This window comes from Prunus mume, linkage group LG3 (genome assembly GCF_029339155.1).
Source record: "Prunus mume cultivar Tortuosa linkage group LG3, ASM2933915v1, whole genome shotgun sequence".
Lineage (NCBI taxonomy): Eukaryota > Viridiplantae > Streptophyta > Magnoliopsida > Rosales > Rosaceae > Prunus > Prunus mume.
In genome coordinates this window covers 12,299,452-12,325,900 of record NC_142700.1, presented here as the reverse complement: position 1 = coordinate 12,325,900, position 26,449 = coordinate 12,299,452, and the positions used below count along the sequence as shown (strand labels likewise).

At 37.0% G+C, this 26,449-nt stretch overlaps 1 protein-coding gene and 2 pseudogenes across 3 annotated transcripts; 2 read left to right on the top strand and 1 right to left on the bottom strand.

Annotated features, from left to right (window-relative positions):
• Positions 1–5,980: 5,980 nt before the first annotated feature.
• On the top strand, positions 5,981–7,570 carry LOC103326172 (cocaine synthase-like; annotated as a pseudogene).
• Positions 7,571–13,622: 6,052 nt separating this feature from the next.
• On the bottom strand, positions 13,623–16,038 carry LOC103326174 (receptor-like protein 2 pseudogene; annotated as a pseudogene). The gene has a single exon (XR_016125503.1). The product of XR_016125503.1 is annotated as a receptor-like protein 2 pseudogene (transcript).
• Positions 16,039–20,626: 4,588 nt separating this feature from the next.
• LOC103326121 (receptor-like protein 2) lies at positions 20,627–23,194 on the top strand. 2 transcript variants are annotated; one of them, XM_016793160.2, is made up of 2 exons: positions 20,627–21,690; positions 21,844–23,194. In XM_016793160.2, exons 1-2 carry the CDS (start codon positions 20,655–20,657, stop codon positions 22,902–22,904), a joined length of 2,097 nt encoding a protein of 698 aa, XP_016648646.2. In that variant the 5' UTR covers positions 20,627–20,654; the 3' UTR covers positions 22,905–23,194. The 2 variants fall into 2 exon arrangements, with proteins under 2 accessions (XP_016648646.2, XP_008226551.2); XM_008228329.3 differs by having other exon boundaries at positions 20,627–23,194.
• Positions 23,195–26,449: the final 3,255 nt, after the last annotated feature.

Below are 26,449 nucleotides of genomic sequence, written 5' to 3'. Positions count from 1 at the left end.
TTGCCTAACCCATATAGTCTCCTCATCTGACATACATGTGAATATAATTGTAATGACAATAAAAATATGGGTTGATTGCAAGTGGTTGACCTTGACCTGAAGAAAATAGTGGATATAGTCTGAAATATCGAACACAACATGATACAACCTGTAATGGTATTGGTGATGGATTCTATATACTTCGAATAAAAGTGATTCTATGAGCTAGATAATTGATTCCAGTGTAGCTGATCATATGACGTTTGATCCTGATGATTTTCTGAATACTACCCAACCTCGACGAATTTGTATTGCTAACGCCAATGGAATTATTTATCTTGTGACAGGGCCTGGCACTGTTGCACTATCATCCTCTCTGTCAATGTCTAGTACCTTATTTGTTCCATCTTCATCCAATAAATTTATGCCAGTTAGTCAGCTTATTGAACAATTGAATTGTTGTGTACTCATTTACCCGAGTTTTGTTTGCTTTAGGATATTCATACTAAGAAAATTCTTGGTTGTGGTGCTAAAAAAGAGAGGCTATATTATGTTGATGACTTCAGTCTCGACATGACTAACAGTGTAACACATTCTTCTCATAGCAAAGAAAATCAAATCTGGTTGTGCACCGTCAATTGAGACATCTATCTTTTAGTTATATGAATAATCGTATATCAAATTTATTCTCAAGTTTCAAGGACTTCGACTTCACATGTGATACTTGTATTTTGGCCAAGGGTCACCGTGTGACTTGTTTGTTGAGTACAAACAAGTGCACTACTCCGTTTATGTTAATTCACTTTGATGTCTAGGGACGTTCACCTATCATTGCTTCTTCTGGCGTTTGGTAGTTTGTCACATTCATAGATGCTGGTACACGAATGACATGAGTTTATTTGCTGAAGAATAAAAACGAATTGTTTTCCTGTTTTCAATTCTTCCACAAAGAGATGAAAACTTAGTTCAATGCTCAAATACAGATTCTTCGTTCAGATAATGGTGGAGAATTTGTCAATCATGACTTTCAGGCTTACTTCCAACAACATGGAATTATCCATGAGGCAACTTGTCCTATGCCCTTCGTTGTGTTTTTGTGGGTTATGACACTTATTAGAAAGTCTACCGTTGTTATCATCCTTCTACCCGACGTACCTATGTCATTTTGGATGTGACCTTTCTGGAATATAAGATGTTTTCTCATGACCCGTCCTCAAATTCTACGCTTCAGAAGGAGATATGAAGTGAAGAGCAGAATTGGAGTAACTTGGAAAATGAAGAAATTCGCTTCTCTACAAAAATGATCGATCGTCCAAAGTCTGGAGCATGGGATTGCTCTCTGCCAAAAAGCAATCAATCACCCATTGATCAATCACCAGACCCGCCTAATCCTTGCATAGATATTTCTAATCTGAGTCCTATACCTACAGAAAATACAGAACAATGAGATGAAGACCCCCTCCAAAGCAACAGCACCAACGAACCAATCTCCTGAGAATATCATTGAGGTAACTACTCCTACTACACTTGTGAATTTAGAGGATTAATATATAGGATACCTATTACCTTTTAGGTAGAATCGTGGAAAGCCACCAAATCGTTGTTCACCTGATATTGGCAAGACATCAAAGTATCCAATTGCGAATCATGTATCCATTGAGAAGTTGTCTGAACCACTCAAGGCCTTTGTGCATCAATTGTCTGGTATTCATATCCCAACTAAGATTGCTGAAGCATTTAAAGATCATAAGTGCGTTTAAGCTATAAATGAAGAGATGAAAGCTCTTGAGAAGAATCAAACTTGGACATTGGAAACTTTACCGCGAGGAAAAAGACTGTCGGTGTAGATGAGTGTTTACCACAAAACACAATGCTGATAGATTTATTGAGTGATACAAGGCAAGACTTGTGGCCAAAGGGTACACACAGACTTATGGTGTAAATTATGACGAAACCTTTGCACCAATTGTAAAATTGAACACAGTCAGAGTCTTACTGTCCCTCACAGCTAATTTGGAATGGCCACTATATATACTAGTTTGATGTTAAAAATGCTTTCCTACATGGAGAACTCACGGAGGAGGTGTATATGGACATTCATCCTGGATATAATACTACTCAGACTATAACAATATGCAAATTACGAAAGGCATTGTATGGACTGAAACAATCACCACGTGCATGGTTTGGGTGGTTCACCATGCCAATGAAGAACAATGGTTTCAGAAAGAGTAACTCAGATCATACTCTGTTCTTGAAACATTAGAAATGAAAGGTAACAACTTTAATAATCTATATTGACGACTTGATTATTACTGGGAATGATAAACATAAAATATCTCAGCTACAATACTATTTGGCTACTAAATTTGAGGTGAAGAATCTAGGTGGACTCAAATATTTCTTTGGGATTGAGGTGGCCCGATCACAACAAGGTATATTTCTCTCTATGTCTTGGACTTGTTGACAGACACAGGAATGCTAGATTGCAAACCTATAGACACTGCTATTGTTCCTAGTCATCATCTTGGAGAATATCAGGATCAAGTTCCAACTAACAAATAAATATACGAAAGGTTAGTATGAAGATTGATCTACTTGTCTTATACTAGGCTAGACATTGCTTATCCGGTGAACGTTGTCAATCAATTTTTGCACACTCCGAGTGAAGACTACATGAATGCAGTTATTCAGAGACTTAGATATTTGAAGTCTGCACTCGGAAAAGAACTTATGTTCTCAAAAAATGGTCATCTGAATATTGATGGGTACACAGATGCATATTATGCAAGAAGTATAACGGATAGGAAATCCACATTCGGTTACTTCATATTTGTGGGAGGTAATTTGGTAACATATAGAAGCAAGAAATAGAAGGTTGTTGTCTAATCTAGTGCGGAAGCTGAGTTCAAAGGTATGACCAAAGGAATTTGAAAACTCATTTGGTTAAAGAGGTTGCTTACTAAACTTGGGTATAAACCTACATCTGTAATGAATCTCTTTTGTGACAACAAGGCTGAAATAGCTATTGCATAGAATCCAGTTCAACATGATCACACCAAATATGTCGAGGTAGATCGACATTATATCAAACAGAAGCTCAAAGCTAAAGTGATTTAGTTTCCTTTCATAAAGTCCGAGAATCAATTGGCAGATATTTTGACAAAGGTAATTTCCAGTAGAGCACACTCGACCAGTTCGGCATTGGGGACATCTATGCACTAACGTGAGGGGGAGTGTTGGTGTGACTTGTGGACCATTGAATTTCTTTCCTAACACACTAAGGATTCCCATTATAATTTTATTTGATTTACCTTAATTCCTGATTTCCTACTGTAAATAGAAATAGAAATTTATTATTTACTTGGCCACTAAGGCTCCATTGTATTATAAATATGTCCTTCTACAAGGAGATGAATACATAGAAAATTTCCACAAACAAATATTCTCTCATAGTTCTCATATTTTAGTAAAAACTTCAAAAGCAAAGTTTCATAATTCAATTAACAAGAACACCAATCTGTTTCTCGATGAAGGACTCATGCTTTTGCTTTTCAATTTATAATTTTCTTTTTCCAAAGTTAGGAAAGGATGGGGGTAAACTCACACACACGGGTATCATGGTTACTTGAACTCACGATACCACTTAAGAGCACACCAAAAGTTTTGCCAATCCAACTAAGACCCTATTGGTACCTTAATTATCGTTTATGTGACATTCATATATTATTGTCGGGTGGGGGAGGGGTTAGGGTTGGGGGGTAATTGTCAGGAGGTGGTGGGGATGATGACTTAGGGATTCCAATGCCTCTGTTGGTGCTCTCTCACAAATCGCCCACCCCGACCCAATCTCCCTTCTTTTTTTCATTTTTAATTTTAGGTTTTTATTTTATTCTCCCTTGTAAAATGATAAACAATGTAGAATAGATAGCGGAAGCAATTGAAGAGAAGTTGGAAAGACGCGCTGTATGAAGCAGTTGATTATGGGGAGATTCCTACGTGCCGATTATGAGAAATACCTGTATAGGCTTTGTCATAATTTCCACCAAGGCAATCAGACTGTTTTTGAGTATACAGACGAATTTTTGGAGGAAACAAATGGTCAAATGGTCGCAAGGTATATCACTGGGCTGAGAAGTTCTTTGCATGAGAAAATTAGGTTTAAGACTTTATGAATAGTTCATAAGGCACAGAACATGGCATTGAAGGCCGAATTACTAAAGAAAGAAAAGCGTACTAGGTCGAGTGTTAGTGGTATAAAAAAGAGAAGTTATGAATCCTCTGCTACATCGATGTGCAACAAGTTCCTGGAGAGAGTGATAAGCAAAAATTGGGAAAAAGATCGTAAACAAAGGAGTAATCCTTATGCTAGGCCGACTAGGCAGAAGAATGATATCTGTTACAGTGTTACAGGTGCTCCAAACCATAGCATCGCTCTAATGAGTGCCCAACCCGTAACAAACAGGTCAATATAGTTGATGCGACTGAAGACAAAGATGAGGAGGATAATGTTGATGCTGATTATGAAGAAGCATAATATGCGGATGAGGATGGTGATGAGATGGTCAATATGAATACGGCTTGTTCCATATAATTTTACCACTTACTATAAATGACTTTCTTAAACAAAAATTTCAGAAGAGTGTTGAGGCTAAATATTTTGAGATATTAAATATTGTCTCAATGTAAAATGAGAGAATCTATACTATTGTTCATTCCCAAAGTATTTTATGGCCCGTTTGATGTCCTATTTGAATCTATTTTTTTAAACTCAAAAACAATTTTTGAGTCTAAAGACCATATTTAGCATTTTGTACAACCCATTTTTCAAAAGCCCAACTCAAAAACAACTTTAAAAAGCCACAATTAAAAAAAAAAAAAAAAGTGGGGTTTTACAGTTTTTTTTCTTCTCTCTCCTCCCTCTCTCCATGCTCTCTCTCTCTCTCTCTCTCTCTCTCTCTCTCTCTCTCTCTCTCTCTCTCTCCTCTCTCGCGTCTTCTCTCTCTTCCCTCTCTTGTCTCTTTCTCTCTCTTCCCTCTCTCATCACTCGTCTCTCATCCCTCTATCATCTCTCTCTCTCTCTCTCTCTCTCTCTCTCTCATTCTCTCTCATCCCTCTCTTCTTTTCTTTTGTTATTAATTTCAATTTAGGAATCTAGGGTTTCTGATTTTCTAATTTAAATTTCTATTTTTTTAGATCTTAAAAATAGTTTGAAGTTGAATACCAAACAAGTTTTTAGATCTTAAAATCAATATTCAAATCAATGATAGAAAAAAAGAAATCATGATTTTTGAGTTTTTTATTTTTTTTTATTTTTTTTATAGTAGGATACCAAACGGGCGCTTATATTTTATTGAGTTTTAGTTGTGCTTGTTCCTTATGTAAGGCAGAGTTTGTTCTCATAATCTGTCTTCCTTTTCTTTCATACCATAGATTATATTCATTCTTCAAGGTTTACTTGCTACCATAAGTTGCGCAATGCAAAATGAATAGGACATCAATTAATGTCGAGATCAGGCATGCCGTATGCAACACGCCGTATGCCAGAGTCGACCATAATGTGGTCTACAATTATCGCAGCCTTTGAAATAAGGAGGTCTTGTCCCCCCTTTAGACTATAATGTGGTCCACTATTATAGTGGGTTTGGAGAATTTTTTTAGTCTTAAAAGTGATATTTTGACGCTTTATTGATGCATTGTTTTCAAGCTAAAAGCAAGAGCAACAAATTACCTTTTAAATCATTCACTATGTGGTTTTTAGATAGAACCCCATACATCATGGCACAAAAAAGAAAATAAAAACCCCACACATGAATAGGTTCATTGGGGTTTAGACCAAAAAGAGAAGAAGAGGTTCACTGGGGACGAGTTTTCTATTCCAAGTCGCTCAAAAGCGATTGCGATCAGAGGCGCGCTCCAGAGCCATCCACGTGTGCTGTGGAATTTCCTAGAATTTTCGAATATAGGTCTCGTCTTCATTAAATCCCACCTAATACATTAATAAACCGATAAACAATCCCACCTAGCATTGTTATTCTATGCAGATCCTTTCTTTTGCCTATAAAGACCAGTAGGGCACACACTTGATATAACCTATAGCAAACAAAGTAAGATGGCCACAGACTTGATCAAGGTTGAAATCATTCAGAGGCAAACAGTCAAACCATCATCCCTAACTCCTCATCCCTTGAGAACCCTACAGCTCTCTGTTTTCGATCAGATGATTCCTAGTGAAGATTACCCCCCAACGCTTTTCTTCTATACCACCAACAATAATGTTAGTGGTTCAGGAGGTGGTGCTCCTTCTACAGACATGGCGGACATGAGGATGAAGGAGAGAGATTATTGTCAGCATCTAATTCAGTCATTAGCCGAACTCTCACTCACTTCTACCCGTTAGCGGGAAGATTGAGTAAAGGCCATGACATGATCCAATGCACTGATGATGGAGCTGAGTTCATGACGGCCCGAGTCAAATGTTCCTTATCGCAGATTTTTGAACACCCAGATCCCGAGATGCTAACAGGGCTCGTCCCAGCAATTGGTCAACCTGATGGTGATGGTGATGCCACGAGGCTCCCGTTGCTTGCTGTGCAATTCAACTTGTTCGAGTGTGGAGGAATGGCAATAGGGTTGAAAATGTCACATAAGATTGTTGATGGCACCACATGTAGCGCCTTCATCAGTTGCTGGGCCAAAACAGCCGTTGATGATGGTGACAATGATCATGTAACCTCCATGATCCCAAAATTTGATGCTGCGTCTTATTTTCCACCACTAGATTTCTCAAACTCATCACAGCCATCATCAGCCAAGCTGGTGGGCATCAGTAAACACAAGTACATAACACAGAGATTTGTGTTTGATGCGTCAAAAATTGCCACCCTCCAATCATATTTGGCCAGCCCTTCACCAGCTCATGAGCCGACACGTGTCCTCGAAGTTTTAGCACTCATTTGGAAATGTGCAATGGAAGCATCATCCAAATCATCAAACATAGCACTGGGGTCAAGACCGTCTTCATTAAGACTAACTATGGACTTGCGTAGAAGGTTTGAGCCACCCTTGCCACAAAACTTGGCTGGGAACGTTGTTAGTAATTTAATAGTCATCGCAACAGCATCGTTATTAAAACGTCAAGAAGAGAGTGATGATGAGACGATAGATCTAAAAGACTTGGTTGCTAAACTCAGGAAAGGGTTTGAGCAACAGAAAGAAACTTATTCTACAAAACAACCATTTGATTCTAACAAGGCATGGCAAAGAGTTCAAGAATATAGAAAGTTGACAAGGAACGTTGACATGGACCATTTCAGCTGTGCAAGTTGGTGCAGGTTTGCTTTTTATGAAGCTGATTTCGGATGGGGAAAACCGGCATGGGTGAGCATTCCTAGTATTCCACTTAAGGATGCGGTTATTTTGATTGATAAAAGAGATGGCAAGGGAATAGAAGCATTATTGACTGTGAGTGAAGAAATCATGGAGCATTTTGAAAGCAACCCGGAGCTGCTTAAATATGCTTCTGTAAATCCAAGGGTCATGTAGCACTACGTGGAAAAAGTAATAAATTTGAATTATGTTGTGAGAATAATCACTTTCAATTCTGTTTGTGAATAATCTTATGGTCCGTTTGGATGAAGTATTCCAAAATCTAAGTATTAGTTTAGTTTAGTTACTATTGTTGTAATGTGAGAATAATCATTTTCATTGTGAAGTGAAAAAAAATAAAAAAATAAAAATTATCTCCTCCTCTACCTTTGCCTTCCCCAAGACCGAAACCCTATCTCCAGAAACCCAAGATGAAACTCCTTAATTCTATTCCTCCGATTTTATTATTGCCACTATGCTCCCCCATCTTCATCATCCTCCCTAATCACAGCATCCCCACCCTATGGAAGCCCACACCCCATCGATTTGCCCCAACCAAAACCAACGCCAGCCCTTTACACCCACTTGCAACTGCAGTGATCTCTCTCCCTTGAAACCCCAATGACGAGAAATTATAGAAAGATATTGTACTACCACTTTAGCTGATGATACTCTCACTCAAAATTTGACATGTATACAACATTTTAAAGAAAAATCTAAAATCTATACAGCTGGATTTAAAATCCTTTTTTCAATTTAAATTTAATTTAACAAAAATCGAAATATCTAAAATAATAATATATAAAAAATTCCTCAGCAACATCAACCTCTTCTTTGAACTTGCGACAAAGCCCCTACAGGCCCCACCTTTCTCCCATGGCTGCCACTGGTCTTTCTTTTTTCCTGTCATCTTTGTGTCTTTCTCTCTTCCCCTCCCTCTTCCTCCCTCTTCCTCTATTACGGGTAGGGATCATGGAATTTAGATTGAAACTTTCTTGGAGGGTGAGTTTATGGCCTTTGAGCAATCCAAGCTTTCAACATATATCAAGAGCAAATTCATTTGCCATGGGTTGTCATCTTATTCACAGATAGAGAGATAGATAGTCATGACAGGGGGCTTTGTCGTCGATGAGGCAAATGATTTTTGGGTTTTTTGTTTTTCTTTCTTTTTTATTTTTAAGTTTTTAAAATTCTTTAAAAAAAATTTTTAAGGGTAAAATGAATACTCCAGTTATCAAAAAATTATACACATGTCAAATTTTGAATAGGAGTATCACCAGCTAACGTGGTGGTATGATACTAATATATAATTTCTCCCCAAGGACCCCTCATTTCAGCTCCACATATTTTTTGGAATTAATGCACTTCCTTGATTCTCTAGAATATTTCTATTTATTACAGTAGCTATAGTTGCACTTAATTAAGTTGATAGAGTTCCTATGCAATGTGTTTTAGCTCTCTAGGAAGAATTCTCTAGAGGATATTGTTCTCTTTAAAAAGCCTATGAGCTTATCATTGTAACAACAACAACACAAGCTAAGTGAATCGGAATTACAAAAGAGCTTTGTCGAAGCAACTCATATTTTCAGCAACTCAAATTTGTCTCATCGTATAATTTCCAACACCTCATATTCCATTAAAAAACCAACAACTGATATCAGAGCAACGTTCCTTCATATGTGGGCATTGGAATCAATTCTAGAAGATGTCATCAGGAGTGAATGAAGGTCCATTACTTTCCTACACTATTCTCCCAATCTTTGGAGGAGAAAATTATGATTTCTTAAAGGTAAAGATGAGAACTATACTGTTGTCAAGAGGACTTTGGAGCTTCGTTGAAAGAGGGCATCAAGAGCTAGGGAACCAAGTCAGCTTCCAGTAGCACAAAATAGAGAAGTTTGAAGCAGAAGTCACAAATGAGGCTGTTTACCTCACAAACGACTCTTTGTCATTTGTGAGGTAAATCACCTCGTTCCTTAGGTAAATTATTCAACCAATGGGGTATTTTACCATTTGAACATAAGGGGTTCGTCTGTTGAGTAAACGTGATTGTTCCTAGAGTAAATTAACAAAGAAACCTTCTCATTGGTGGCCATGTTCCTCGTTATCACTGGGATGATGCTGTCATCACTACTGTCCATCTTATCAATTGCATGCCATCTGGGGTCTTGAACTTCAAAACTCCATTACAAGTGCTCGCACAACACGGGCCTCTGCCCTCTGTTTTGGTGCTTACCCCTCGCATTTTTGGCTGTGTGGCCTTCGTTCATCTCCACAAAAATCAATGAAGCAAAGTTGATCCATGTGCGCTTCGTTGTGTTTTTTTGAGTTATGCCACTCATCAGAAAGGCTACCGATGTTATCACTCTCCTACCCGACAAACCTATGTCACTTTGGATGTCACCTTTCTGGAATCAGAGATGTTCTTCTATGACCCATCATCCAATTATACTCTTTAGGGGGAGATACCGAGTGAAGAGCTCAATTGGAGTAGCTTGGAAAACGAAGATATTCATCTATGCACGAAGATTGCTCTCGGCCAAGAAACAATAAAAATCGATCTTCCCGAATCTGGAACGTGTGAATGCTCTCTCCAAACAACGATCGATCGCCTAACCCTTGCAAATGGTTGTTTTTGATTCGAGTCATACTCTTACAGACAACTCAGAACAACAAGATGAAGACCTCCCTCTTATTCAACAGTACCAACAACCAATCTTCTGAGAATATCTTTGAGGTAAATACTCCTACTAGACTTGTGCATTTAGAGGATAAAACTATTGGATATCAATTACTTTTCAGGCAAAATCGTGGGAAGCCACCAAACCGTTATTCACCTGATATTGGCAAGACATCCAAGTATCCAATTGCAAATCATGTATCCACTGAGAAGCTATCTGAACCACTCAAGGCTTTTATGCATCAGTTGTCTACTATTCATATTCCAACCAAAGTCTCAGAAGCATTGAAAGATCCTAAGTGGGTCCAAGCTATAAAAGAGGAGATGAAAGCTTTTGAGAAAAATCAGACTTGGACATTGGAGACTATACCACGAGGAAAAAAGACTATCGGATGTAGATGAGTGTATACTATAAAACACAATGCAGATGGATCTATCGAGCGATACAAGGCAAGACCTGTGGCAAAATGGTACACATTGACCTATGGTATAGACTATGAAGAAACCTTTGCACCATTTGCAAAGTTAAACGTCTTATTATCCCTTGCAGCTAATTTAGATTGGCCACTACACTAGTTTGATGTAAAGAACACTTTCTACATGGCAAACTCACGGAGGAGGTGTACATGGACATTCCTCATGGATATAATACTACTCAGACTGGAACAGTTTGCAGGTTACGAAAAGCATTGTATGGATTGAAACAGTCACCATGTGCATGGTTTGGATTGTTTACCATGGCAATGAAGAATAATGGTTTCAAACAGTGCAACTCAGATCATACTCTGTTCTTGAAACATCGGAAAGGGAAGGTAACAACATTAATAATCTATGTTAATGATATGATTAATACTGGGAATGATAAACGGGAAATATCACAGCTACAAGACTATTTGGCTACTGAGTTTGAGATGAAGGATCTAGGTGGACTCAAGTATTTCTTGGGAATTGAGGTGGCTCAATCGTAGCAAGGCATATTTCTCTCTCAAAGGAAATATGTCTTGGACTTGTTGATAGACACAGGAATGCTAGATTGCAAACCTGCGGACACTCCTATTGTTCAGAATCATCATCTTGGAGAATATTCGGATCAAATTCCAACTAACAAAGAAAGATACCAAAGTTTAGTGGGAAGATTGATCTATTTGTCACATACTCGACTAGACATTGCTTATATGGTGAACATTGTCAGTCAATTTATGCACTCTCCAAGTGAAGACCACATGAATGCAGTTCTTCGGATACTTAGATATTTGAAGTCTACACCTGGAAACGGACTTATGTTCTCAAAGCATGGTCATCTAAATATTGATAGTTATTCAGATGCAGATTGGGCAGGTAATGTAACAGATAAAAAATCCATATCGGGTTACTTCACATTCGTGGGAGGTAATTTGGTGACATGGACGAGCAAGAAATAGAATGTAGTAGCTTTATCTAGTGCAGAAGCCGAGTTCAGAGGCATGACTAAAAGGATTTGTGAAGTTTTTTGGTTAAGAAAGTTGCTTACTGAACTTGGGTATAAACATACATCCACAATAAATCTCTTTTGTGACAACAAGGCTGCTATAGCCATTGCATAGAATCCGGTTCAACATGGTCGTACTAAACATGTTGAGGTGGATCGACACTTCATCAAAAAGAAGCTTAAGGCTAAAGTGTTTTAGTTTCCTTTTGTGAAATCCGAGGATCAATTGGTGAATATTTTGACAAAGGCAATTTTCAGTAAAGCATTCCATAATTCACTGGATCAGTTGGGCATTGGCGACATCTATGCACCAATGTGAGGGGGAGTGTTGGCGTGACTTGTGGATATTGACTTACTTTCCTTACACACCAAGAATTCCTATTATAATTGTAATTGATTTATTTTAATTCCTGATTTCCTACAGTAAATAGATTTAGAAATTTATTATTTACTTGCCCATTCAAGTTTTGTTGTATTATAAATATGACCTCCTACAATGAGAAGTATACACAAAAAATTCCCACAAACAAATATTCTCTCATAGTTTTCATATTTCAGCACATGACTGCAGCAACAATGGAGAGCCACCATAATGTCCATGAAGAGGGTGAAGAGAAAGCTCAGAGGCTAGATATTATTGTACTTTTTTGTCGAAACATGAATTCAATAAAAGCCCACAAAAGGGGACGGACAAAAGAAAGAAGCTGGGGCAGAAACCAGCCAACCAAACAGAAAGCAAAACAAAGGAAATGCTCAAAACTTGGATTAATTACATCTTCATTTGTTTTTCTTTTTCAACTATCAAATGTTGATTAATTACATTACTTTGACACAAGAAATAAATTTAAGATAGATATTACATTACTTTGACACAAGAAATAAATTTAAGATAGATATTACTTTTCTTTGACACCAAAAGTAATCCAAGGCATTGGGGTATCCACGCTAATTCTTCTCCACTCATTGCTCTTCTCTTCTCTTCTTTAGACTCTTCTTTGTGACAAGTTGAGAATTGAGTAAGACAACGATCGACTTGTTTTGGTCCGAAACTGAAATGGGTCGGATCATATTAAATTGGGCAGAACCCAATAGTTTTATATTACAAATGTTGGGCCAGACCCGACCCAGTTTTGGCCCAAAATTGCAGAAAAAACTTATCTTTTGAGAATTTGCAGAGAATTGGAGGAGAGCTGAAAATAGCGAAGAAAGGAAGCTCAAAGTTGAATGTTGCTATTATTCATCCTGATTTGGGCACAGTTAATTTCTATCTTGTTTTTGTTTTTTTGTTTTGTTATGGTACCAAGGTGATATGCAAATGTGGTATACCTAAATCACACTTGCTCTACTATACTCTATTCTCTGAGTGGACTCAACTTACAACTACTAATTATTAAGCCCAACAATGACTGTCTACCCTCTCTTTTGATAATTTTTTTTTTGGTCGAAATCCTCTATTTTGATTTTTTTACAACTTTGTTATTTACTATTTATTTTAATTTAAATTGTAAAATTTTAAAAAAAATTGGTCATGTGTCAAGCATGTGAGGTTGTTACAGATTGGATGGAATTCGAAAAATTTAATGACAATAACGGAATTGGATATTTATAATGAATTTGAGAAATAAATTGGCAGACAAAATAATTCAAGGACTAGTGGAATTAGTGTACATGATAATTCAGGGGGATTGAAAATCCATATTTTGTTGCTTAGATACGTTGAAAAGAGGTTCCAACTAATGTTGCCAAATTGTAGACCACATTAAGTCTAGAGAGGGGTCCTCGACGAGAGCATCAGACCTCCTTATTTCAAAAACTGCGACGACTCCAACCACTTGACCCCAGTGGAAGGCAACCACTACATTCAAAAAATTTGGAAGATTGTCATAGGTTAATTAAAGAAGATAACTGCATTGTCCTCCTTTGAAATTAATTCATTTCAATCAAATAAGCATTTGCACTGACCTGGACAGCCAAATCTGTAGCTGAAGTTGCATTTGTTGTTTGTTTTGGTTTCACAAGTATGTGCTGCATTAAATTTTGACTACCCATTTTTGTATTCATTTGATATGGTATTCATGACTTCGGACAGCCAAAATCCGTCTTTATTGTTGCTTGCAAAAGGTAGCGTGAAAGAAACTGGATCAAAAAATAAGATATAATTATAAGCACAAACTGTGCCGTATTACATCAGGAACGCTAAAAAGAAAAAGAAAAAAAGAAAACAAGAAACGCAAATAAAAAATAAAAAGTACAATAATAGCCTCTAAGGCTTTCTCTTTATCATGTTGATGCGCACTGTTATTATCACATAGAGCCTATCTTGTACATTGTATATGAATCGAAAATACGCATATCTCCATGTCTTGTTAATAATTAAAGAACCACACACTCCCCAAAATCCCACTATGAACCCTAGCACAATAGAAGAAATATAAAACCATGGAAGTTGATGAAGCCCATTGTCCATGTCTTTGTTGTTCTTCTTGTTATCTTCATCAATGCCTTTATTTGGTCGATCACACTTCTTTGGAAGTGGTGCACCACAAAGTTTTGGATTCCCCTCAAAGGCAGAAGCGTTGAAGCTTTGGAGCTGAGTGCTTGTTGGTATTGGTCCTTGGAGATTATTGTATGAGACATTAAATTCTTTCAAGAAAGTAAGGCTGGCCAATGATGATGGGATTATTCCAGACAAGTGGTTCATGGAGAGGTTCAAAACCTCTAAATTTTTAAGGTTAGATATTTGGTCTGGAATGATGCCGGATAAGTTGTTGGCGCGAAGAACCAACCCATGGAGAAGCTGCAATTGGCCGACCTCAATAGGTATGTCACCAACAATGTTATTGTTAGATAAGTCTATTGTTGCTGGATAGGAAGAAATTTTGGATGACAAATAATAATTTGGGTTTCTGGCGACTGGGCCAAAGTAGAAAGGCAATTCAAACTCATAACTAGTGTAGTCTACTTGAGATGTAATATTAGGTTCATATACCAACCTTGGTAGTCTACAAAGTTGCTTTGGAAATTTACCTGAAAATCGGTTTTCTGACAAGTTGATGTAAAACAGTCTAGGAAGAGTCCCCAACCAACTTGGAATTGGCCCTGTTATTTCATTACCACTTAGAAGCAAAATCTCTAGATTATGGAGCTCTGATAACCACATAGGTAGTTGACCAGTGAGGCGACTTTCAACCAAACACAATACCCGAAGATTTTGGAATCAGTCAAAATCAACCATGTCATCATCAGTTGGCATTTCCTCACCTTTAAAGGAACCACTAAGCATGAGTGCGTGAAGACTTTTGCAACTCATCAGTATCTTCATTGCCCCCGTGAGATTGGTGAATTGGTTAAAACCAAGCGAAAGGAAGGACAAGGATTTCAGTGAAAGAATCTGAGCTTGTATTTGTCCCACTAGATTATTTCCAGTTAATCGAATGGCTTTTAGGGACCTACAAGAGTAAAGGCTTACTGGAAACGTACCAGTGAAGTTGTTGACCCTTAGGTCAAGTTTAGCAAGTTGGTTAAGTCCGGAGAAATCAAGCATGGAGATATCTCCTTCCAAGTTGTTCGATCCCAAACGTAGTTCTACAAGGTTTGTGCAATTCATCAAAGATGGGGGCAAAGCACCTTCTAAATTGTTGAAATCAAGGGTCACAAACTTCAACTTGGAAAGCTTCCCCAAATTGGGAGGAAGCTTGCCTCTCAATTGATTAATGTAGAGAACAAGGATTGCAAGGTTGGTGAGGTTGACAATTTTGTCACTAATTGCTCCAAGTAGTGAATTGAGAGGTAATGAAATTTCTTCAAGTTTGGTAGCATTATAAATATCTTCTGGAAGTAATCCTGAGAGGTTATTGTGACCTGCACGAAAAACTTGTAGTTTGGAACACTTCCCCAGTCCAGGAGCAAGGTTGCCATTGAATTGATTGGAAGAAAAATCCAATAGCCTAAGGAAGGGAGAAGAATTGAGACAAATAGAGGATGGGACATACCCTGTGAAGGTATTGTTGCTGACATTGAAACTAGTCAAGTTGCTTGCTTGTTGGAAGAATGAAGATGGAATAGCACCAAAGAAGTGATTGCTGGACAAATCTACTGTCCGGATATTTCTGGATGGTAGAGAAAATGGTAGCTCTCCAGAAAGAAGGTTATAGCTCAAATCAAGGATCTCAAGACAATTCAACGACAAGAAGAGTTTGGTTTCAAGTGAACCAAGAAGTGAATTGTGTGATAGGTTCAAGTGGGTGAGATGTGTGAGATTTCCAAGTGAAGATGGAGAGAGACCTCCTTTGAGCCCTTTGGAAGGCAAGAGCAAATGGGTGACCCAACCATCTTGATTGCAAGTGATACCCTTCCAACGACAACAATCAAGGGATGTCCAATTTAAAGGAGGAGCAGATACAGCGGAGGCAAAGGATAGGAGGGAGCTGCGTTCAGTGTGTTTGCATGCATGAATATTCATAGATGTAATGCGAGAGAACAAGAGGAAGAGAAGGAAGGCATGAGCCATTAGGTTGTAAGGCTGCATTTGCATGTTGCTTTGTGTATGTGCAGTTGCTCACAGATTTGTATATATATATATATATATATGTATACAGAGAGCTTCCATTGTGGGATCCCTCAAATAAGCTTATTTGAGGGACACCCCTTGTAGGGCCCACTCCGGATTGTATTTCATTAATCCAAACCGTCTATTTTGTAGATACACATTCAAAGATCATTTCTACAAAAAATCACTTGAATCTGATATCATTTGACCACTCAATTGAGTTATTGAAATTTTAGTACTTTCTTGAAGCACTGTGTTCATTGATTTTGTAAAACACAATTGGATGTCGAAACGGTTTCCGATTTGTCTAATTTTTTATAAAGATGATCTATGAATGAATACCTAAAAAATGGATGGTTTGGATCATTGGGAAAAAAATTATAGAGTACCCTAATGAGCGTCCCTCAAATAAAATTATTTGAGGGATCCTTCAATAGAAGGGGACTGTATGTATGTATATATATATATATATATGTATAAACATCAATGCAAATTGAGACGTCGGCAAACAACAACCACACAATGCAAATTATTGATATCGAAGAGAGATTTGCATTAATGAAACCAAAGGGAATACCTCATTGAGTCTTAAGAGGGGGGCCAGCTGGACTACAAAGTTCCCAAAGTCTTTGGATGTTATTTAATACGGCATGTATGCCCTAACTGTACATGGTCATATTGGTAAAAGGCAACTCTTACAACCCTCTAAGTGACGAACACGTAAGAATCCCAATATGACCTAACTGTACAATAAGCAAGACTTTAATATCTCAAAATGTTTAAGTCACATCCAATTCATTTAATGCCTGATGTTTCTCGAATCTACCAATGCCCAATTCATATAGGAGAATGCTAGTAACTTTCTCTCCAACCTTCTCCTTTGGACATTCTTCTTTTTTTGCTTAATATGTGTCATTCTCCTTACATTTAAAACAATGTTATTAATATATTATACAAGCTAACTTTTGCTTTCCAAGTTTACCTTTATTAAATTTATCCACAAAAATGTCACAATTTTCTTATCATCTTATTAATTTTTTTCTAACGTCAATTATTTTTTTAAAAGAAAATATCTGCTTTTTAACAGGAAATGTCCCCCTTTTTTTTTTTTTTTTTTTTTTACACAAAGGGTTTAGATATGGGAAAAAAAAAGTCCTTTGTGTTTTGAAAAAAAAGGACATTTCCTCTAAACCTTTTGTGTTTGAAAAAAGCAGACATGTTCTTTTAAAAAATAATTGACGTTTAAAAAAAAATTAATAAGATGGTAAGAAGGTTGTGAATTTTTTTTGGATAAATTGAATACATTTAATAAGGGTAAACTTGGAAAGCAAAAGTTAACTTGTATAATATATTAATAACATTGTTTTAAGTGTAAGGAGAATGACACATGTGAAACAAAAAAGAGAGAAGGTCCAAAGAAGAAAGTTAGAGAGAAGGTTGCTAGCATGTACTTTAAATTTTGTATTTTTTTTATGTTTCCTTACGTAAGGCACACAGTTTGTTTCATAATCTGTCTTCTCTTTCTTTTTCATTTTTTGTCAATCTGAGAATAGTGTTTGGAATATGTAAGACACTTGATATTTTCCTTGGATAATTTGAATAGTAACACACTTGATAGTAACGCTGTGGAATAAGGGGGTCTGGTCCTCTCATCGTGGCTCTCTTTAGACTTAATGCGGTTTACAATTTAGCTACATTAGTTGAAAGCCATGTACAACAATTGGCCATACAATGATGGCATTGTGCTAGATCAAATTCGTATTCAAGTTTTATAGAAAAACCTTTTTTTAAAAGAATAAATCTCACACTTAGTGTGGGGCAGCATTTGGTGATTTCATTATCCGAGAGTGGGACAAAGTCTTTATTTCCTCTTAAAATCTCTCTTCAACATATAGATATAGAGGGGATTTGAAGAATTTGTATCGTATCGTTATAGTTGTTTGCCAATTTCTCGGTTTTGCCTTTAATGATAAATCATTTTCAAGCTAAAAGAAATTTCCAATGCCTTCAAAATCAAAGATGAAATTTCAGCAAATCTTCTTCATTTTTCAAATACGGAATCGCTTCATGAAAGTGAAACGTCTGCAACCATTCATGATATACTTGACTAATATTATATGCAATCCCATCACATTTATGGTCTATAGACTTCAAAATAACAAGGTCTTTGCTTTGGGTCAATAATCTCAAGCTAAAAGAAACGAAATAAAGCGGCTGAAATCTTCATTAAAGCCACTGTCGATTGAGCCCTTGAAAATGCTAGGAAAAATACCGCTAAGTATGAAGGCATTTTGATCTGAAGGGGGCAGTTCAAATCAACAAATGCATAGTTGGTGAAATTGGCATAACTATTCCGTTTTCAACTAACAGCGTCTTAAGAAGAAATGTTAAATCCTGTGTGGACTGCAAAACGTACTCCAACCAAAGTGTTTAACTCCTACGTGGCGTGGATTGGCGCTGGTAGCAGCTTTTCATTTTGTATTAACTTTTACCAACTGGCCAACCAAATGGTCCTTTGGGCTCTGTACCGTGAGGCTATTTGGTTCAATTTTATGCATTTCTCTTTCTTCAACTACTGTTGCTTTATTTTTTTATTTTTTTAAGGATCAACTACAATAAATCCCCAAATTATGGAGTCATTAAGCCATCTCTAGTCATGACCAAATATAGCCATAAAATAATGCAAAATGCATCTCCAGTCATGGACTAAAAAAACATTTGGCTAAATTTGAAGGGTAACCTTTAGCCTTTTAGCCCTCTCACCAGGCTATTGTAGCCCAGCTATAACTCATGCCCAATTTTTTTTTGAGCCCAATGCATGTGTTTCCCAAAAAGACAAAGTATTACTCATGAGTGTGAACATGGAATATCTCGTGCAACTGCATATCCAAATGCTAATATTTTAAGGCACATTGATGTCTCATAGCCATTAGTTTTTGTTTTATAACATTTTTAAATGTATTTAAATTCGTTTTGTTTTAAATATATATATATATATATAAATTTGATTTGAAACGTTACTCTTTTTTTTCTCTCTTTTTACATTTCAAATGTATATAAAATTCTTTTAAATTTTTTTTAAACAATTGGTTCTAATCATTGGGAGGTCATAACCTTTTGAAATGCACCCTATATATATATTATAAAAAATTACCTTCGTTGTCTTTATTATCATTATTTTTGAAATTTTTTTAAAAAACATAAAATATGTCTATAAATACCTCAAAATTTATTAAAAAAATTTCCCACTCATTTCATTCCATATTTCTTACAAATTCTATCACATTCTCTACTTATTCACAACTTTCCACACTCTTTCTTTTTGTCAAATATTTTTCACTCATTTCATCCAAACATTTCCTATAAATTTGTTCTCTTTACTTATTTTGTTATTCACATTGTTTGAAAAACGTCCCGGACTTCGAAGGGAAAAATTGGTCACAAGTGGAAGATGAATATCTTTGCAAGGTTTTCATTAAAGTCTCTGAAGATAGCGTAGTGGAATATTGTCTCTAAATAGTAGTTTAATTAAATTAAACAATACATAGTAGTGGAATGTATGAGTGTTGTACCCTAATTTTTCTCAAAATAATAAAATATAAAGGGCCCTAAAATTTAGCCCTACATTATTCTTTAAAAAATTAATATTTTGAAGGGCTAAATTTATAGTCATGGACTACATTTAGCCCTATGACTGGAGATGGCCGTACAAACTCATACCCAATGTTTATTGACCCGTTTGACCACAAACTTCATGGAACCTTCCAAAATACACCTTCCGTCAGAAAAACAGTTAAAAATTATGTTAACTGCTGATGTGGCAAAATTGGATTCCAATTATTTTTCACATGTTTTCATATTTTTCAATGATGTTGCATTAATTGAATTGAAGAGTTTGTTGGAGCAAAAATAATTCATGTAGCAAATAAACCTTTTCAAATTGCCACGTAGGCCAACAAATTTTAATTTGAAGTATTTGCTATTACTGTTGGAGATGCTCTTAGTTTATATACACCTTACTAAAGGTGTGTGGGTTTTCGATGGGGGACAAAAAGCTCTTCATTTGGCTTTCAAACTCCAACATCCAATACATGTCCAATGTTAGGTGGATTTCATAAGCGGTTGAGAGAAAATGTTGAGTACTTGGAGGAGCTCAGAAGTTTAGCAGAAAAGGAAGGAGTGTCCAATCCAGTCAGGTTAACTTCATTCACAATTTCCTCGACAGCTGAAAGAAATGCACTTCTCTGCCAATGACTATGTGTCCTTTATACGTAAAGGTGCAAATTACATAATTTTGCTCCGTTTGATCAACAATGGATGACGAAGACTTGTGAATGGGACATATATCTACCAATGAGATCAGGCTTGATTAGCAATGCATGCGTGCCGTAATAAATAAAACCATATATCTACCAAATTTCCGAGAAAATTATCAACACGACAAAGTCCTCTCCGCTGGTGGCCCCCTCTTAAGACCCAATGAGGCTTTCTCTTTGAATATCAATAATTTGCATTGCGTGGTTGTTGTTTGCCGATATATATATATATATATATATGTATATATACAAACCTGTGAGCAACGGAACATAAAGCAGCCTTATTATAACTTAATGGCTCATGACTTCCTTCTCTTCCTCTTATTCTCTTACATTATATCTACAAATATTCATGCCTGCAAACAAACTGAACGCAGCTCCCTCCTGTCCTTTGCCTCAACTCTCTCTGCTCCCCCTTTAATAAATTGGACATCACTTGATTGCTGTCACTGGAAGGGCATCGCTTGTGATCAAGATGGTTGGGTCACGCATTTGCTTTTACCTTCCAAAGGGCTCAAAGGAGGTATCTCTCGCTCTTCACTTGGAAATTTCACACATCTCACCCACTTGAACCTTTCCCACAATTCACTATATGGTTCACTTGAAACACAGTTCTTCTTGTCTTTGAATCGACTCGAGTTCCTTGATTTGAGCTATAACCTTCTTTTTGGAGAGCTACCACTTTCTCTACCATCTAGCAATATTCGATTTGTGTATTTGTCCAGCAATTACTTTCATGGAGCAATTCCATCTTCATTCTTCCAACAAGCAAGCAACTTGACAAGTTTTAATGTCAGCAACAATATCTTCAGAGGGAGTGTTCCATCCTCTATTTGTCTCAAACATTCTTCTCCCTTCCTTAGGCTATTGGATTTTTCTTCCAATGTATTCAATGGAAACCTTGCTCCTGGGCTAGGGGAGTGTTCCGAACTGCAGGTTTTTCGGGCCGGTCACAATAACCTCTCAGGCTTACTTCCAGAAGATATCTATAATGCTACCAAACTTGAAGAAATTTCATTACCTCTCAATTCACTACGTGGAGCCATTAGTGATAAAATTGTCAACCTCACCAACCTTGCAATCCTTGACCTCTACTTTAATCAATTCAGCGGCGAGCTTACTTTCAATTTGGGGAAACTCTCCAAGTTGAAGTTTGTGACCCTTGATTTCAACAATTTAGAAGGTGCTTTGCCTCCATCTTTGATGAATTGCACAAACCTTATAGAACTACGTTTGGGATCCAACAATTTAGAAGGAGATATCTCGATGCTTGATTTCTCCAGACTTAGTCAACTTACTAAACTTGACCTGAGGCTCAATAACTTCACTGGTACGTTTCCAATAAGCCTTTACTCATGTACGTCTCTAAAAGCCATTCGGTTGACTGGAAATCATCTAGAGGGACAAATACAAGTTGAGATTCTTTCATTGAAATCCTTGTCCTTCATCTCGCTTGGTTTCAACCAATTCACTAACCTGACAGGGGCAATGAAGATATTGATGAGTTCCAAAAGTCTTCAAGCACTCATGCTTAGTGGTTCCTTTGAAGGCGAGGCAATGCCAGTTGGTGATGACATGGTTCATTTTGATGTATTCCAAAATCTTCGTTTATTGAGTATGGCCTATTGTCAGCTCACCGGTCAAATACCTATATGGTTATCAAAGCTGAAGAATCTAGAGATTTTGCAACTGGGTTTTAATCAAATCACAGGGCCAATTCCAAGTTGGTTGGGGACTCTTCCTCGACTATTTTATATAAGCTTGCAAAACAACCAAATTTCAGGTGAATTTCCGAAGCAACTCTGTAGACTACCAAGGTTGATTTATGAACCTAATATTGCATCTCAAATGGATGACACTAGTTATAAATTCGAATTGCCTTTCTTCTTGGGCCCCATAATCTCAAACCCAAGTTATTATCTATGGTCGACGTTGTCTTCTTATCCAGCAACGATAGACCTATCTAAAAATAACATTGTTGGTGATATACCTAATGAGATCGGCCAATTACAACTTCTCCGGCAATTGCGTCTTGGCTCAAACAACTTCTCCGGCATCATTCCAAACCAAATATCTAATCTCATAAATTTAGAGGCTTTGAACCTCTCCATGAATCATTTGTTTGGAAAAATGCCATCCTCATTGGCAACCCTTACTTTCTTGAAAGATTTTGATGTCTCATACAATAATCTCCAAGGACTAATACCAACAAGCACCCAGCTCCAAAGCTTCGATGCTTCTACCTTTGAGGGGAATCCCAAACTTTGTGGTGCCCCACTTCCAAATAAGTGTGGCCGACCAAATAAGGTTGCTGATGAAGACAATAACAACAACAAAGACGAGGACAATGGGCATCAACTTCCGTGGTTTAATATTTTCGTTGTCTTGGGGTTTATAGTGGGATTTTGGGCAGTTTGCGGTTCTTTAGTTATTAACAGTACATGGAGATACACATATTTTCGATTCATAGACAATACACAAGATAGTCTCTATGTGATGATAACGGGGCACATCATCGCAATGAAAAGAAGGTTTAGAGGTTAGTTATATACATATATATTATCGTATTTTTATTTTTACCCGTGTCATATTCTTATAATTTCTTTTTTATTGGAAACTAAATTACCATTATCATGATTTCATCTTGACCATTCATAAATTGGGCTTCTTAGATATAGGTTCATTTTCATCAAGAGTAATGGATGCAGTCCACATGCTCTCCCTTTTCAATTGCAGTCCACTCTCGCCAAGTAAGCAATTAGTATGAAAACACTTTCCTAAAATTCAGCATTTCCTTATAGGGATATTTGCATAAATACCACCTGTAACTTTTAGATACGTGCGCCATTATCATATGAACCTTAAATTTTTATTTTTAACCACCTAAACTTTGTAAAGTGTCGCAATCCACCACCTATGTATAACTAAGTTTTCGTTAAATGTAGGGGTGTTTCCTTCAATTCACCGTAACAAAAAAAAATTATAAAAAAAAAAATTTAAAGAAAGAAAAATATCAATCACCAGGAATAATGAGGAGTTCGATTACTTGTGAAATTAAACTGGAAGACAGATGAGATTTTGGTGGGTTATAAAACACATAGAGATTTAGGCCTTAGTTTTCACATGATTTTCATAAGTCTTAGAAGATTCGGAAAAAGTAGAGTTGTGGTTTTCATAGATCTTGGAAAAAAAAAAAAAAAAAAAAAGTCAACGTCAATTTCCTTCCCCCTTCCCCCAACACTCTGCATAAACCCTATTTTGCTCTGTCTCTTGGCATCTCTTGGTATCTTTTGGCAAACTCACTGCAGGCATTATTCAAGGGCACCAAAGTAGTGAAATTGTGCAGTTTGATGCGACCAAGAACCAATTCCTGGTTGGTGATGAGTTCCAAATTAAATTCTTTAAAGTTAGGTTAACTTTCTTTTATGCATTTCTCTTTCTTCAACTACTGTTGCTTTATTTATTATTTATTTTAGGATCAATTACAATAAATCTCCAAAATTATAAGGTCATTAAGCCATCTCTAGTCATGGGCCAAATATATTCCTAAAATAATACAAAACTCATCTCCGGCCACACAAACTAAGATTATTATTCTTTAGGAGATGTCTAACCTCCCTTTGTTTTGAGGGCAATTTGGCCAAATTTGGAGGGCTACCTTTAGCCCTTCAATCAGGCTACTTGTAGCCTGGCTATAGCCCATGCCAAATTTTTTTATGGGCCCAATGCATGTGCTTTCTAAGAAAATAAGTATTATTCGTGAGCGTGAGCACGAAATATCTCGTGCAATTGCATATCCATATAGCTATCCAGACCTGTGGGCAATATCAATACACGAAAGAACTTGCTAGTACTGCAGCAGCCTTAACCCAATGGCATATGGCTTCCTTCTCTTCTTATTTTTCTCCTCCATTATTATGCATCCAGACATAGTCGTGCATGCAACCAAACTGATCGCAGCTCTCTCATGTCCTTTTCCCTAACTTTATCTTCTCTTCCCTTAAATTGGACCTCTAATAATTGTTGTCATTGGAAGGGCATCACTTGTAATCAAGATGGTTGGGCCACCCATTTGCTCTTGCACAATTCTTGACTAGCGAACTCCAAAAACAGTCTCTGAAGTTCGAAGCTTCCATGTTTTTGGCCACTTTTTATAGGAGGTTTGTGAGGCTTTTCAGTTCCATTGTCCTGCCTATTACTGAATGATTGAAGAAGGGCAAGTTCAATTGGGGAGAAGAGCAAGAAAAAGTTTTGCTCTTGTAAAAAGAAAAACTTTGCACCGCTCCTGTTCTAGCTCTTCCAAATTTTGAGAAGGTATTCAAAGTTGAATGCGATGCCAGTGGCATAGGAGTGGGAGCCATGCTTTCTCAAGATAAGAGACCAATTGCTTTCTTTTCTGAAAAGTTGAGCGATGCTCATCAAAAGTGGAGTACTTATGACCAAGAATTTTATGCAGTTGTTCGGGCTTTGAAACAATGGGAGCACTATCTTATTCAAAAGGAATTTATTTTGTTTACAGATCATCAAGCTTTTAAATATATTAATAGCAAGAAACATATTGATAAAATGCATGATAGATGGGTGAGTTTTTGCAAAAATCGTGTGGTACCTCAAATCGTGTGGCTGAAGCACTGAGTAGAAGGGCTTCTTTGTTAGTTACTCTTATACAAGAAATTGTGGGGTTCTAGTTTTTGAAGGATTTATATGAAGATGATGATGATTTCAAGGCAATATGGTTAAATGTGCTAATCATGTGCCAATGGCAAATTTATTTCTTAATGAAAGGTATTTATTCAAGGGCAACCAGTTATGCATTCTTGTTTCCTCATTAAGGGAGAAGCTCATTCGGGATTTGCACGGAGGAGGGTTGAGTGGCCACTTATGCCGCGATAAAACAATAGCAGGATTAGATGAGAGATTTTATTGGCCATAGTTGTAGCGTGATGTTGGAACAATTGGGCGCAAATGTTATATTTGTCAGGTTTCGAAGGGACAGGTACAAAACACTGGATTATACATGCCTTTACTAGTTCCTAATGATATTTGGTAGGAACATGCTATGGATTTTGTCCTTGGTTTGCCTCAAACTCAGAAAGGTGTGGATTAGGTTTTTGTGATGGTTGATCTGTTGTAAAAAATAGCACATTTCATAGCTTGAAAGAAAACTACTGATGCATCCAATATAGCCAAACTGTTTTTCAAGGAGGTTGTTCACTTGTATGGAGTACCTACATCTATAACCTCTGACCGTGATACAAAATTTTTGAGCCATTTTTAGATCACTTTGTGGAGAATGTTTGGGACTACTTTGAATCGTAGTAGCACTGCCATATCCTCAAACTGATGGCCGAACTGAGGTTGCAAATCGAACATTGGGAAATATGGTGCGAAGCATTTGCGGAGAGAAGCCGAAACAATGTGATTATGCATTGCCATAGGTGGAGTTTGTATATAACGGTGCAAATCATAGTGCTACCGGGAAGTCATCGTTTTCCATTGTTTATACTGCTGTGCCTAATCATGTTGTAGATTTGGTGAAGTTGCCTAGAGGCCAGAAAACCAGTGTTGCAGCGGGGAATTTGGCTGAAGAAGTGGTGTCTGTTCGTGATGAAGTGAAGCAAAAATTCGAGCAAACTAATGCTAAGTATAAAGCTGCTACAGATAAGCATAGACAAGTTAAAATATTTCAAGAAGGCAACTCTGTGGTGGTGTTTCTGAGGAAGGAGAGGTTCCGTGTTGGTACTTATAGCAAGTTGAAGCCTAAAAAATATGGTCCTTACAAGGTGCTAAAAAGAATAAATGACAATGCCTATATTATTGAATTACCAGATTCCATGGAAATTTCCAATACTTTTAATGTTGCTGATTTGTGTGAGTTTTGTCAAGATGAAAACCTTTATCCTGAATATAACTCGGGGTCGAAGTTCTTTGGAGGTGGAGGGGACTAATGTAGAATAAATGGCTGAATAGATTGAAGAAGAATTGGAGCAAAGAAGGGAAAAAGAACGCAGTGGGAATTTACGGATTTGGCGTCTGAGCTCTGATTGGGTCGCATAATACTTTATCGAAAAGGGAACGACGCCATGAGG

What these genes read in the sequence shown, in the direction of transcription:
- LOC103326121 (XM_008228329.3), top strand. Translation starts at nt 20,655, where the DNA reads ATGGCTCATGACTTCCTTCTCTTCCTCTTATTCTCTTACATTATATCT.